General features: G+C 40.2%; 1 protein-coding gene across 1 annotated transcript; it reads right to left on the bottom strand.

Annotated features, from left to right (window-relative positions):
• Positions 1-920: 920 nt before the first annotated feature.
• LOC133000240 (inter-alpha-trypsin inhibitor heavy chain H3-like) lies at positions 921-11,730 on the bottom strand. Its single transcript, XM_061070122.1, has 22 exons — positions 11,564-11,730; positions 9,363-9,398; positions 9,188-9,211; positions 8,133-8,290; positions 7,944-8,048; positions 7,687-7,849; positions 7,392-7,502; positions 7,159-7,287; positions 6,963-7,079; positions 6,673-6,841; positions 5,753-5,878; positions 5,425-5,606; positions 5,107-5,292; positions 4,617-4,756; positions 4,331-4,491; positions 3,753-3,872; positions 3,616-3,663; positions 3,234-3,347; positions 2,950-3,151; positions 2,280-2,455; positions 2,081-2,192; positions 921-1,577 (listed from the first exon to the last, which is right to left on the bottom strand). The coding sequence occupies exons 1-22, from the start codon at positions 11,702-11,704 to the stop codon at positions 1,439-1,441; spliced, it is 2,859 nt and encodes a 952-aa protein (XP_060926105.1). The 5' UTR covers positions 11,705-11,730; the 3' UTR covers positions 921-1,438.
• Positions 11,731-11,820: the final 90 nt, after the last annotated feature.

Below are 11,820 nucleotides of genomic sequence, written 5' to 3'. Positions count from 1 at the left end.
ATATCAAATATAAATGTGAATACTACACTTATTTATTAAATCTAAATGTTGAATCTAGTTGTTAAATTATATATTGGGTCTATCATTGATAAACTTTTATATACTCTTTATGAAAAAGTAAATGTTTCAAAGTTATTGCGGTAAATCTGGTTAAAATATTTAAAAATGCACACCACCTTTTAAAAACATTGTACAGCTAAACATGTTAAAATGTTGCTGTTGTCTTCAGCATGGGCCTCCTTTACAATCAGCAGCCCATTTAAAAACATATGAATATAATCTGACAAAGCTTCTCTTTCAACATAATAATGTTAATCATGCTTTCCACACCATGTCCAAACTCCCCTCCCCTATAATGCTCAGTCCCACGGCTGCTCCACAGCTCAAAGAATCTGGCAGCTTCCATCAGGTCAGAGAAAGAGAGAAGTACTGGGATCCAGAAAAAAGAGGAGGGACTCTGTGTTCAGGCTTTTTGTATTGGGGAGGAAGATGGAAATACTCAAGCACCTAAATATTTTATTACAGTACTTGACTAGTTGTATTTTCTTTTCAGCACTGGTTGCTGTCAGATTTGGTTCTCAGTCATCCAGTTTAGTACAGTTCAATGCAGAGGCAGTAAATAATTTTATTTAAATAGAACTTTTCTAATCTTATCAACCAGTCAGAGCACTTTACTGTGCAAGAATCAAACCACCGACCCTCTGGTTTGTGGATGAACCCCTGCCCTTGCGTGTGTAATGAGTATTAATGTTTTTAATTTATTGTAGAGACTCCTCACTTAACTTTCGCAGGGGTGTGACAGAACATGTCATCCCACCAGGTTTGCACCCACAGTTCAAATACTTAAACTTTGAAACCTGAAAATGCAGAACTCAACTGGACACACCCAGTGTCTGTCTTGCAGTGAAACAAGGTACATATTTTCACATAGAGAAATATTTATTTTAGACATGAAAACAAGGTTTATTTGGGTACAATAAGTAGACATACAGTGCCACTAAAGCTTTACCAACTCTAGTATTTAAGTCATTAGTGAATCTATAAAAACACTTTGCATTGCAGTCAGGCTTTACACAAGTTGCACACATTGGCATTATTATTATCTGCCCATGTCACAGTTATATGATTAAAGCCAATACTGAGTTGTAAGAAATATCTACTGAATAATGTCTAGCTATTAAGTTTAAAAGTTAACTGTTGAGAGATAACTGTTCAATTATCTAAAAATAGCATTAATGTTGCTAGAGTTAGATCACAAATTATCATTTCGTATTATCTTCAAATAAATTTGTCAGTGTCCCTGTTGTTTTAATAATTTTTATCTCTGCATGTGCATAATTGTTGAGAGATGACACACAAGTTGTGATTTGTCACAACACAACACTGTCACCGTCACCTTAGTGTGACCCAAGCACAATTCTAATTCATATTTTAAAATTCAATTTGTCTTATAAAGCCCTGACACAATGTAGTCTGAGGCTCTTCCATCGATGAGGCCGGCTCCATCATTGTCGACAAACCAGCAGGGAATACTTTCTCCATTCTTCACGTCCTGGCTGAAGTCCTTCTGCCAGTGTCTGAGGGGAAGAGAATACTGACCATTAGGTGTGCGTGTGGTCCAGGTATTACTCATGTTGTTTGGACCCACATCTGTTTACACAGTCACATTATGGGGACTTATTTTTCTTATGTGGACAAAAAGCAAGTCTCCATACGTAATTAATTGAATTTTAAGGTGAAGACATGCTTTAAGGTTAAGGTTAAGGTATAGGTAAAGGTTAGGGTTAGGGTTAGGGTTAGGGTTAGGGTTAGGGTTAGGGTTAGGGTTAGGGTTAGGGTTAGGGTTAGGTCTAGGTGTAGTCTTAGGTTAGGTTAAGGTTAATGTTAGATTTTAGTTAAGGTTATGGTTGGGCAAAGAGCCACAAAGGTTAAGGTTGGAGTAAGTCTCCAGGACATCAATGTAAGTATATGTATAGGTGTGTGAATGTGTGTGTTTGTGTGTGTGTTTGTGTGTGTGTGTGTGTGTGTGTATGTGTGTGTGTGTTTGTGTGTGTGTGTGTGTGTGTGTGTGTATTTTTACCTCGTCACATTGACTGCTTGTCCCTTCACATACATGGTGGCATCTAATTTCTCCTGGAGGTCACCTGGACGGAAGTCTGTCACCTCAAACTCAACCCCATGGTAGAACTGACCTGGACCAAAATTGCTTGTTTAATATCTTTTGATTTATTGAAAGTTAAAGAATAAAAGCATGAAAACATGAAATAGCTGTTGCTGACCTAGCAGGCCATGAACTGAAGCAGACACATGGTGGCTGTCCAGTGTGTAGAAGCCCAGGTAGTCCTGCTCATCCCGGAGTCTCTTCCATTTCTTTGTGTGTTTGATCACCGTCAATTTAATGAAATGCTTCAGGGTCACGGTCAGGCTGCAGTTCTTTGTTAACTTGAGGTCCATGCTGGAAGAGATACAGAGAATCTGTGTTTGACCCTATCCACTGTTTAAATGTTGCCCAAAACTTGGCTCAGAGCTGGAGGAGTACTGATACCAAAAGAGCGTGGATAAAAGGCTGAAACACCTCATGGCGCTATAGTCCACAAATGATGATATGCCCCTAACATCTGCTAGTGGTTGCTAACATCTAGTGGTGATCCCTAACATCTGCTGGTGGTTGGCAACTTATCATCAAACGATTTCTGGAAGACCTTCAAACGTACAAGGGATATTCTACATTTTGTCTTATTTTATAAAATATGAAATCATTTTAGATCACATACTCATATTTTGCACATGAACTTGAGCGAATTACGTGTATAATAAACACAACAAGTAACACCATTTTAAACTGTGGACAAAAAAACAAATATGTATTTATATAATTATAAAACATCTCATTTTTAACATGTTGCGTGCATGCATTTTAAATAATATTTGCACAGCAGTTTTACTCACTTGTTTTCTTTGATAGAGGCTGTATCAGACCACAGCAGCTTGACATATTTGCCATTGTGGAAGACGGAGATGTCCTGAGTGCTCACCTCCAGAGTCACTCCCAGCTTCCGGTGGCTGATACCAAAACGTCCAAAGTAGGTGTTGGTTTTACCATTTGGAGCAACTTTCTTCCTGCCAATAATTTGGCCATTCACCAAAAAGCCTGAAGCATAATGAAAATCGTTCATGTCATTGTTTCTTATGTTTTGATTCTTTTTACAGCACATGGTAAATGAGTGACTAACCTGATTTGGGGTCTTTGACCAGAGTGAGAATGGTTCCTGGTTTGTCGTTGATGTTGAAGCACAGAGCGTCCTTTCTCTCTGGCAGCTCTATCATGAAATGAGGATCTCCATCCACTGCACGAGCATCATCGAAGAATCAGACAATCGTCAGACACAAATACGATAGTAATAGTATTTGACTGAGCACTGTGGATCATCCCCTGACTTTCAATACAGGTATGTGATAGATAATGAATTAAACTGAATATTTGAAATATCCCAGGTATCATTGTTTCATTCGTGTCTGGTATGACTGGCCAATGCAATGATTTCATTTTAGAGGTAAAAAATAAACATGAATTATTTCTGTTTTTGATGAGTCAAGTATTTGTTAGAAGCTTACCATCTGAATGACTACGAGAACTGGCAGCACGACCTGAGCCTGAGGAACCTGTCGTGCAAACATATTATTGTCAAAGTTGTTCTGTCAAAGTCAGGGTCGATTAGTTGTGTCATATAATTAAGTTAAAAGAGGTTTACCACGACTAGATGAACTCTTGCGAGATGAACTCGGGCTAGATGCAGTTTTTTGTGAATTACTTGGATGAGATGCACCTTTTTGAGATGTACCCTGGCGTCTCTCTGCTTCCTGGCGCTGGCCTGTAAAATAGTTAAAAAACACAAAGTTGGTTGGAAGCCATTGCCAAGTTTTACTGACACATACTGATTTAAAAGATTTTTTAATAATCTATTCTGGTTTACTAGTAAGTTAAGCAGATAGCCAACCTCTCCATCTGTCCATTATCTATACCTCTTATCTGTTGAGGGTTAAGTGAGGGGGTTGGAGCCAATCCCAGCTAACATTGAGCTAGCATCAGGGTACAACCTGGAGAAGTTGCTAGCGAATCACAGGGCCAACACCCATGCACACAAGGGCAGAGAACATGCAAACTTCACACAGAGACCCTGGCAAAACTGGAATTCAAACCAGGCAAAAGTGCAAACCACCGCACCACTGTGCTGCCCCTGCTAACCTTTACTATATCAATTCCTTTCTATTCCTGCAAATAAAAGCAAAAGATATGATAATAATTGATAACTGGTCACATGTCCCTTACTCTCAGTCAGCTTGTCAGCAATGAGAGGGCTGTTTGATCCGTCCTCGGTTTCAGGCTTGGTGACCACCATGGAGGTGAGCGGGGTGACAAAGCTGTACTGCAGGGACATGTTCAAAACCTTAGCTGTTATAGCATCTTTCTCTTGCTGAGTACCGAGGTCACTGGGAGACAGAAAAGAAAGACGGGCTCAGTTGGAAGTTGAATAATAACATGTGAACTAATCTTTGAGTAATCTGTTCTTCTCAATCTTGTCAAAGGTACAATTTAAAGGTGAACGTGAACAAACCTGTTCTCCAGTAACTGCTGGATGGTAAGGTAGGCCCACAAACGCTCAGCAAAATCCCCAAAGATGTACTCTTGCTCCGGGTAGGTCACCTCCCAGTTTACCACATTGGCATTTCCCTGCACTTGTAAGTCTTTATCAGGCTGCAAAAACAAAAGGTTTTTCCAAAACAGATGATGAGAGAGGGTAGTAAATGTATGACTAGTCACGCCAGCCGCTCCAAGCTAAATGCTAACGTCAGCATGCTAAAAAGGTTGTAGCGAGTACAGCTGAGTTAATGGTTTTGCTCTTAGCAGTAGCGGACAAATTAATGTTTTAGCCAGGTGATAAAGTTTGAAGAAAAGTTCAGGAAAGTAAACCTGTCGGTTGGGCTACTTGTTGAGATTATTCAGTCTGGACCAATGTGTCATGTCAACCATCCTTGAAAAATTAACAGTACAATATGATGAGCTTTGAATATTCAGTGTCAGCTACAACAAGATTAACTTCGTACCCCCTGGCCAAGCACTTCCACCAGGAAATTATCCATGTCATTGCCGCTCAGCCGACCGGACACCACGATCTCTGAGCCGTTAAACAACTGGCTGAAGTGGTTTTTGGTCAAAGAGTCCACTGCATTGTCAGGGTAACGCAGGTCCACTTCCAAGAGCAGAGGGTTGGAAACCTCCTCATAGAAACCCTGGAAAAAAGGCATAGCACAAGTCATGCAATATCTGTATTCTACATTCCCTTTAAGGTGCAGAGATAGATTGGCAAAGTTGTGTTAGACAAACCCTTTTCTATTAATCTGTCTTTTATTGTTTTACTCTACCTGGAGTTGAATAGCAGAATCTGAAGCTTCATATATTCTGCGGGCCAGTCCCTTATTTTGTCTGCTCATCAAATCCAGGAAGGAGTAATCCACATTATTTCCGAATCCAAGACAGAACAAAGACATCTTCCCCTGGATAGCATCGTGCACATTCTTTTGGATCATTTTGGGGACGGACACACCTATATACAAGCACGCACACGTGAACAAAATCAAATGACAAACTGTCACATATAAGCTTGTTTTTAGTTATCTACTTAATGTAGGTACAGAGACTTCTGACCTTCCAGACTAAAGTATTATTATCTTTCAAATCAAGACAACTTACCGCTGTTTGGCATCCCATCAGTCAGTAAAATAATCATATCCACACTCCTCTCTGGACGTGGCTTCTCTTCTCTTTCTTTCAACAGCATGCTCACTGCCCTCAGTACGGCCCCATTGATATCGGTGGCTGAGAGGGAAAAGAAAAAGTTATGTAGTCATTCCTCAGTATTTTCTTAATATTCGCTAGCAGAAGTAGCAAAGCTAGCCACATGATGGTGTGCCAGAGGGTCAGTGAATGCACCTTTTATGAAGATATCAGAGGACATTTAGGCTTAAAACATTCTGTAAATGACCCTGTTTCAGTCAAATGTAAAGGTCGGGGCTTGCGGACACTTGGATGACACCACACGAGCAGTATGGAGGCATGTTATGTTGTTTTCTCTTGTTTTATTACGTCTTAAGTCACGCTTGACTTCAATTGTAATGGATTTGGTTGCTACACTGTTTATATCTGAGACTTGAGAAGAGTTTTATGGACTCATACATTTCACCCATCCCCCGATCGGCATAGTGGTGAGTAGATGATGAGTGAATTTTCCTTTTTTACAGTGACCTATCCCTTTAAAGAGACAGGAACTAAAACCAAGTGTTGCCCAGTGGCTGAAAAGAGGAGTTGCAGCAATGGACACTGAGGAAAGTGATGCATATTCTGAACACTTCAAGTAATAGCTCAAATTAAAATGATTCACCAGAATGTGCATAAAATATGTCTCCTTTGAATCGAAAAAAGACAGATTAAAGGCAGAAGACGTTTATGTCAAATATATATACATAGTAACATTATGCATCTGTTAAAATATATTTAGATTTTTTTTTTAACTCTATGAATAGTAAATTGTTGATATTCAAACAGGACTTCTGTTAATTTTCATTGAACAAACCACATTGCACTAAAGTTGGTGTCACTTGTTTTTCGCTTACATCCATTGTCTTTTATCTTCCTGACGTAGGCAATGGCTTCAACCACATTTTCCTTTGTTGCTTTAGTAAGCGAGTCCTTCCAGGTGATGATGCGATTGTCAAAAACGATGAGAGCGAAGTGGTCCTCCACATGGAGGTCTTTCAGAATGGCCTCCAATGCGTCCCTCGTCTGCAAAGGTGCACAGTTTAACACATAAAGACGATCATAGACTGATGCATGCAGTATGGAGCTTGCTTACTCCCCCCTCCCAAACTCACACACACACACACACACACACACACACATTTACCTGTCCCATCTTTCTCCCATTCATTGATCCGCTCCTGTCGATCACAAACGCCACATTCTTTGGGACTCTGCGCAGGTCAGGTGGAGCAAAGAAGTGCACAAAGTATCCATTCACAATCTGCAGGGCAGTAAAGAATTGAATCAACACTCATTTGTGATTCTTATGTGCTGTTGTAAAGACTTTGTTGGGAGCTGACCTGAACTTCTCCCAGGCCCTCCTCTCTTTTCACATCGTAGTTGATGAGGAAATCTCCGTCGATTATGCTCCCCTCACATTCTGGACACGCTCTCTGCTGCTCCAGTGTTGGCGAGAAAGAAATGTGGGCCTGAGATACAGAGAGGTTAATTTGACATTATTCAACACTTTACTTAAATTGTTCTAAAAAAGACAAAATAATTTTAGAAGAAGGAAATCTTTGTAATCCTCTACCTTTTTGTCAGTAACTGTTTTCTCCACCAAGGAAAGCAGGTCATTGGTGAGGAAAGTTGCTGAGGCTTCTAGAAAAGTGAAGCCCCGAGGCTCGTAGATGTTTGCTACAATCTGTCTCCACACATACACACACACACACACACACACATACACACACACACACACACACACACACACCAACACAGATCAAGAGTGTGATATAAGTCTCATTAATGCGCTAACAAATTACACACAATGAAGCAGCTTCTCTTTTACCAAACGTTATTTTGAAAGATAAAACAGGAGAGAGTAGAACCTGAAAGTTCTGCACCGGCTGCTTCGGTTTAACCCGAGTCACAATCTCATACTGGCCCCGTTTCCTCTGGAGGAGTTCCTCATAGGTCAGAATAAAAACCACTTTATTATTGGCTGCAATGTTGACAGACACTGAGAACTTCTCCATCTTTCTCCCAGAGGCCCTGAAATAAAACACAGACATAAGTGATAGCTGCAGATGTGCAGACAGTGTTTGGAGGGCTGGGTTTATGTATTTCTTCATCTCCAGAGACTCACTTGACCAGTCCAGCAGTCTGTCCAGAGGAAACAGCCTTCTCATACTCTTTCTTAGCTTTCTCTTTCTCCTTCACTTCCCCGACATACACCTGTCCTTCAATCTCCCTGAGAGACAAAATTACACGGGTCACACCCAGAGAAACTTGTAGCTTATGCTCAACTGTCAAAAGTTCTGAGGTTTGAACTGACATGCTGAAGTTGGTGATGAAGGCGGTCTTGGGCAGGTCCACCTCAAAGAAGATTTCCTGCGAGGAGTTTGCTTTGTTCCGAGCCTTGGAGGTCATGACAGTGTGGGCGAAACGAGACGTCACCGTGCACTCCACGGTGACACTGTACACCTCCACCACCTGAGAGGATGAAGGGAGATTTTGGCATGGTTGTCGAGTAAAATATTTTGTTTATGGGGCGTGAGCATCAGTAAATCGTAACCACTATAATTACAGCAAATAACCAAGACTGGTGGGGGACTGGCAAGCTCTGTCTTATGTCTCAGGAAGTGTCCTGAAATTCATGAAGGACAAAAAATCTGTATTAATATAAATGAATAAATAATGCAGAAATTAATAATAAGATACAAAATATTTCTTTCTGTATTTGTAAAAAAAATTATTTCTCTATTTGTACATTTATTAATTAAGAAGTTCTATATATTAAAAAAAAAGTATTTCAACATTGACTGATTAATTCATCTATTCAATTTTGCATTATTTTGTCAATATGTTTTTGTTAGTATTTCTAAAGTTATTAATTCATTCATTTCTACGTTTATGTATTTTTTCTATAGCCTGATTGGTTATAGCGGCGTTATCTTGTCCCTAATAGAAACAATTCACGTCATGAAACGGGAAGAGTTTACTTTAAAACATGAGATGAAACTTACAATTACTCGTGATGCAGATGGGAATAAAATACAGATGGAGAAATCTCTTCCGGGCTTTTTATTGTCATGTGAAGCACAGAGGAAATAAAAGCATGCCAGTGGACACAGGGGAGGGGGGAGTGGAATAAGTGGCATCTGGAACCAATGTGATCTATGGGAAATGTGGACTTCATTTCGCAACCGGTAACAATACCAAACAATCCCACTACTGTGAGAGAAGCTACCAGTGATCTTGACCACGGCCTCATCTTTATTCAATTATCATATTCAGATTTGAATCTGATCCATGAACAAATGTAAAAGCTTTGCTGTTAGTCAGACCCCCTGTCCTGATTTTACGTCAATAGAAAAATTAGTTCCTTACGTTTGTAGAGTTTGTGCTTCTTCTCTACAGAGAAAAAAGAGAAAAAAATATATTTTCATAATTAACATTGTACTCTTTTAGTTTTGCAGAAAGGCATGACCACAAAGAAGGAAGGAAAGAAAGAAAGATTTGTTAAATGGCAGTTTAAACTGTGATACGTAATTAAGTTTAATACCTTTATTGACCTGGTTGCCATAGTTTCTTGGTTCTCCTGAAACAGAGTATAGAGTTACTTTGATGTGCACCATATTAGACATCCCTTGATTAGACATTTCCCTGATGTTAACCATTGGATACAGCCTGAAACAATCACTTATTGCAAATACAAGTGTCCATACTGTTGATAGTCTTCATTAGTCGTACTCCTCTGTGTTTCCCAAAATGTCAGCTGAATGTCAAATAAACAGGTTTATCACGAATGTTAAGGGATCTTTGCTGCAGCATGCAGAGAAGTAAGAATCAGACAGATGACGAATAACAAGTGTGGGAAAACAACCTTAGATGTAAAGGTCACACACAAACACAGACACTGAGAAAGGGAAGATGATGAGTGAAATCGGTGCTCCACACACTTTAGTTCAGTTCAACCATTTGGACGTGACGGCCCCTCTGTGCCCTTTTTCCAGCTAGGCCTGATGCACTAGATTTCTAGAGCTTGAAAATGTGACATTCTTAACGTGTTCTGTGGAGTCGGGGGAACAAGGTGCAAGACCTGCTTGCTCCACTGCTGAGCTGAGGTGAATGAAAAATGGCTGTGGAACTGAAGGACGACCTTGTAGACAGATGAATACATGTGGACGCAGGGCGTCACGTTTACCATCACATCTGCTTTAGAGGTTCAATGTGTCCGATTTAGTGGCATCTTTTAATGAAGGTGCATATTGCAGCCCACTGAGTACCCCTTCTACCACCTCTTCTTTACAGTGTTAAGAAGAACCTGTAAAGGCCTTTTAAATGTAAAAACATGAGAGGCTGTCTCTAAAACCAGTGTTTGGTTTGTCCAGTCATGTGGAAATATGGCCTTCTCCGTGATAGGATGAGCCTCTCTGATATAGATGTATAGAGGACTCCTTCTGAGGTAACAAGAACACAAAAATGTGTACTTTCACATGGTTTTACGGTAATGAAAACGTAATTATCATAACTGCTGATAGTACCCCTAAATCCTACACACTGGACTTTTGCATGAAATGCATGAACAGAGATGGGTTCAGTCAATCCATGCAGGAGTGTGATATCAGTTTATGTATACTGTATATCTCTAACCTTGGTTTTCTATGAAAGTTCTATCCTCAGCTAATTTCACTATTCAAGATAATGCTGTAGAAAGATGTGTGCACACATTTATGAATGAAACTATAAATGAAAGACATGAAAAAGGTGTACGTGACAAATTAATCAAACCTACACTCTCGTCAACATTGTGACCAAATTGTACAACACCCATCTCACAAATGGTGGCATGCACAGAGAAGATCCCTGTTAATGCGCAATACACACAAGCCTTTTGTTACAAAAAATGAGGACTGGAAATTTGACTTGGACTCAACTCCTGAAGATCAGACTTAACTCAGGACAAGAGTTTAAAATCAAGTCTGAATGTTTGACCTGGTAAAAATATGGAAATGGTAAAAAGTTAATAAGACAGACATGAGTTTAGTGACTGCACCAAAGTAGTAAGCCTTTATAAGTTTAAATTGCGCCCAATAAAGCTTTGGAGGGAAAATAATCAAATTGCACATCATTCAAAGGGTCACTATTCTGATGCTGAAACGTCTTGAATCTTGCAGTAAAGATTTAACATGGATCTGGGACCATGAGTTTGATGACGTGCATTAACAGTTCTGGGACTTGACATTGACAGCGACAAACTCAAAAACAGCACATGCAAAAACTGCTGTTTTAGTCAGATTTTCTCAATGAAGCTTCGTTGTACCCACAGGTAAAAAGTCAAATCCCCTGCAAAGAGCAAAATTGTCTTAAAATGCCTCCCACATCAATGATTTCTAACTTGTTAAATGCTTTTTTAGGCTGCAAGTGTTCCTGCAGATGACTGGGTCTTTTTTAGTTGATTTTCTGTGGTACTCCTCTGATTTTCTGCATAGCTGTGGTGATCGTGCCTGATAAACAGATCTTCCATTTGTTACTTTCTGTCACAAACAAAAGGGCTGTGGCAGTAGGCCAGCACTGCAAAGCAACTCACTTCCTGCATGCCAGGGGATTCGGCATGGGAAAGCTGTAGCTCTTACAGCTACAGATGCTTTCATAAACTGTGCATATACTCACCTCACATCACCTAAGCATCATCTGACATAGAAAATAACTAATCACAGATTTGTATAAGCAGTTGCTGCACACATAACTTATTTTAAATACCTTTGGCAGAGCATCACTCCTGGAAACGAGCAGAGCTCCCCGGGCCTTAGCTGGAAGGCAGATGTAGATGCAAACCCACAACAGGAGGACTCTCCACACAACAGGCATGCCTGGGAAACAGAAGTGCCTCTTCCCCGACATGGCTGAGAACAAGTGTGGAAGGAATCTGAGGCATGTGGGGATCAAGTCTTCCAGTAAGAGTTGTACTCCGCCCACACTGTGCAGGAGGAGGGGCCATCCATGTCCAAAGCTCTTGT

The sequence above is a fragment of the Limanda limanda genome, chromosome 4 (genome assembly GCF_963576545.1).
Source record: "Limanda limanda chromosome 4, fLimLim1.1, whole genome shotgun sequence".
NCBI classification, from domain to species: Eukaryota; Metazoa; Chordata; class Actinopteri; order Pleuronectiformes; family Pleuronectidae; genus Limanda; species Limanda limanda.
The sequence above is the reverse complement of the archived record's forward strand: the minus strand, read 5'-3'. Positions and strand labels throughout refer to the sequence as shown.